This window comes from Lactuca saligna, chromosome 2, assembly GCF_052625555.1.
Source record: "Lactuca saligna cultivar CGN05327 chromosome 2, ASM5262555v1, whole genome shotgun sequence".
NCBI lineage: Eukaryota > Viridiplantae > Streptophyta > Magnoliopsida > Asterales > Asteraceae > Lactuca > Lactuca saligna.
Genome location: NC_136418.1, coordinates 26,254,074 through 26,257,349, shown reverse-complemented (window position 1 = coordinate 26,257,349; position 3,276 = coordinate 26,254,074). Strand labels below are relative to the sequence as shown.

Sequence of the window (3,276 nt, the reverse complement as noted above, 5' to 3'; positions counted from 1 at the left end):
TGTTTCATCTTATTTTATTTCTTCCGATTTTCGAGCATAGGATTTAGAAGGACCATTTCATATATAAAATTTCAATTAGAAATTCTAATTTTAGCATACATTTTATGATTTTGTGATGATTATTGTGTAATTTTGATTTTGTATTACAATTTATATGTTTTTATAATTATTCAACAACTTTTTCAATCATAGTATCAAACAAAAAGGTAATATGATCGTTTTTATCATTCAAGTAGTCAGTCAGATATACAATCAATAACATGGTTCATTTCCCGGTCAGAAAATTTTCTCAGACAACATTTTTCCAAACAACAACTATCAAATGAGACTTAAGAGTAAACACCATTACACTCGCGTTTCGAGTTGCCTTGGACTTAACTCAGAACCATGAGTTTAACATCTTCTGCGGTTGCATAAAAAAACAATAAAACTTCTGTTTATTGGATTCTACTCAAGATACAAACATTTAATGGAGCTACAAATGTAGCTACAATTGACACAAAGCTTATTAAAGTTTACAACCTATAATAATTGACAATAGGAAACTAACACTCAAAATCGATCTTAAAAAGCAAAAACAATCACAAATAATATATCAAATTAAAGCAAGAAATTTGAAGCTAAAATTCGCTGCAATCACACATTGGTAGCTGCATCCAAAGCCATGATGGTGCTAAGATTCATCGGTGACATGTAGTCGGTCGATCCCGATAAAATATTCCTAACAATGATTCTGTTTGCCCTCTCAGAAGGATGGAAAGCGTCCCAAAATGCGTATATATCTCTATTGGGACACAAGTTTGATAATGGTGTGCATAGCCCGATTCCATTAAATGGTCCTTGTCCACAACATGCTATCTTCGACGTAACAAATCCTGCCCAACCAAAAACATTCAATATTCACATAAATGACGGTTTAACACATGTATTTTTTACTTGGGTTATTGTAAGTTGGTTATGGGATATATAATATATTGTATTTTTACAAGATCAGTTAAAGAGTTAACAATATTAATTTCAATGTGAACTATGGGTCATCTTAGAGGTTGTTGGAAGAATAACAGTGTATATAATTGGAAATGTTACAAATAATGAACTGATTTTTACCATATCTTCCTGGATCAGAGATGAAATCGATGTTGGTTTGTTGAATATTGGCACCAATGAACACATTGCTCCCAATCTCACTATTGAGACTATTAATCATTGCTTGAAGCTGAGGGTTGAACAAAGCTGCTGCTCTTTGCAATTCGGGTGCGCAATTACCATTTCGACCTCGTTGGGCTAGTTCGGCTGGCACGCATCCCAATGGTCCAGTACCCGTGACCAAAACTCTTCTTAATCCCAACTCATAAAGCCTCTGTATACATCACAAAACATTAAATTAGCAACGAACAATGTTGTTTCAGATCTAGTAATCAATTATTGCGTCGTTAGTGTAACGGGTATTAACTGAGTGAATTCAATAGTCGTACGTCCATAATTTTGTTCTCATTAAATGCATTAATATTGAACAGATACAGCACATGGGAGAGTTGCATGTTACTATCTTTAGCAATAACTATGATATGGACACATGCATCCAACTACCTCTACCTTCTATATATAAATCTATAAACTAATGCAAATTAGTCCAAACCATGCATGATTTTAATTTTAAAAAGCATTGATTTGTAAGTGACGATGTTACATAACAAAAAGCTTGTTTTGTTGGTGTATTTTTGGAAAATGGAAGAATGAAAAGAGTGGTACCTACCGCTAAAACTTTACGATATTCGGAGATCAAGTAGACAACATAATCTGGAAGAGCAAACTGTCTAGATCTTGCTGAGAATGGGACTAAATAGTAATTGTTTACAAAATCATTGCCTCCCAATGTGATGAGTGTTAACGATTGAGAAACAAGCGCTTGAGTCTGCTCAGGGCCAATGATATCACTCACCCTTTCCTGATACTGTTGAAAGTATTGCATTTGCAATCCGATCCTTATTATGTTATTCTGCATAATACATTTGAAGTAAGTAAACCATAAATATCGGTTCAAGATTTCTTGAATCTAGACACAAAATAAGCATATATAATCATCATTATGTGTAAAATCCTTCTTTTTCACATTCACGTAAAGGGTTTGTTTAAGCTTCGAAGATACTATTAAGAAATGCGGAATTTTGAAGTACTTTTGCATGAAGAAATGCGGGATATGATAAATTACTAGTAAAGCTTAATAATTTATATATATGGAAAGAATTTAGCCGAATCTCCAACAATCTTGACACATATGTGAACGTTGAGGAAAGCAAAAAAAACATACGTTACATCTTACATGATTAGAAATAAGTATGGAAAATTAAATAAGTGAAGTGTCGATATTGTTCAGTGTACGAAAAAAAAACTTACAAACTGTATTCCTGTGTCATTCAGTATCCCAACACCAGCAGAAGCAAAATTTGCACCGACAAGCAACCTTTCACCAGTGAGATATGGACTCAAGTATGGCAATGTTGATTCTTCTCCAATGGCTTGACCTAATATGTAATCAAATTTTAATCAATATTTATTTGTAAAACTAACGTGCACTTATATATCAACGAATTAAAACGAAATAACTCAACTGATAAGGTCAGGAATGTTAAATCCATTAGAGAATCGGCCTGTGGCTCGGTGAGTGGGATAATCAATCCCATAAGGATATGCGTCGGCTCTTGCAGTCGTAGCCAAGTAGTTGTTGTTGCCATTGTCAACTAATGAGTCTCCAAACACAAAGAAAGCTCTAGCTTCAGCTTCAAGAACAACATTTCTTAAAACTGCAAGTATCAGACACAAAAATATGGCAAGTGATGATTTTGAGATAGCCATTCTTACGTACATGTAACTAAAATAGTCTAGCTAGTAGCTAGTCCTTATAAGTAGCAATGTATATAAAAACACACACACACAGAGGAAGGTGTGTTTGTGTGTTATGTGAAAAACAGAGGGGGGAAGGAGGTCTATAAATATGCATTTTGGAATCGATGAGGACGAAGATGTAGTCAGTGTTGAGCCAATCCCAACTACACAAGGTTAGTTGTTCTGGTGTATTCAATGTTACAGTTATTTGACAGACATTAAATTATTACACGAATACTTACACTGGTGTAGCTAGCCCCTACTGTCAGCAAATCTAGTTTCTTGATTAAGTACAATCACCATTGAAGCAAAAATCGATTTTCGTGCAATAGGCACCACAATGATGATGTCTTATGTTGCTTTTCGAAAATGTAATACGTTTGTTTTTTC

The 3,276-nt window shown here is 34.1% G+C and overlaps 1 protein-coding gene across 1 annotated transcript; it reads right to left on the bottom strand.

Annotated features, from left to right (window-relative positions):
* Positions 1 to 409: 409 nt before the first annotated feature.
* LOC145030803 (GDSL esterase/lipase LTL1-like) lies at positions 410 to 2,976 on the bottom strand. The gene is made up of 5 exons (XM_078979226.1): positions 2,613 to 2,976; positions 2,398 to 2,525; positions 1,757 to 1,999; positions 1,108 to 1,360; positions 410 to 875 (listed from the first exon to the last, which is right to left on the bottom strand). The coding sequence occupies exons 1-5, from the start codon at positions 2,866 to 2,868 to the stop codon at positions 637 to 639; spliced, it is 1,119 nt and encodes a 372-aa protein (XP_078835352.1). The 5' UTR covers positions 2,869 to 2,976; the 3' UTR covers positions 410 to 636.
* Between the last annotated feature and the right edge of the window lie 300 nt (positions 2,977 to 3,276).

What these genes read in the sequence shown, in the direction of transcription:
- LOC145030803 (XM_078979226.1), bottom strand. Translation starts at nt 2,868, where the DNA reads ATGTACGTAAGAATGGCTATCTCAAAATCATCACTTGCCATATTTTTG. An exon ending in TAACATTCCTGACCTTATCA is followed by an intron (nt 2,526 to 2,612) that starts GTTGAGTTATTT and finishes ATTACATATTAG; the next exon opens with GTCAAGCCATTGGAGAAGAA. An exon ending in CTCTGATCCAGGAAGATATG is followed by an intron (nt 876 to 1,107) that starts GTAAAAATCAGT and finishes TTGGTTGGGCAG; the next exon opens with GATTTGTTACGTCGAAGATA.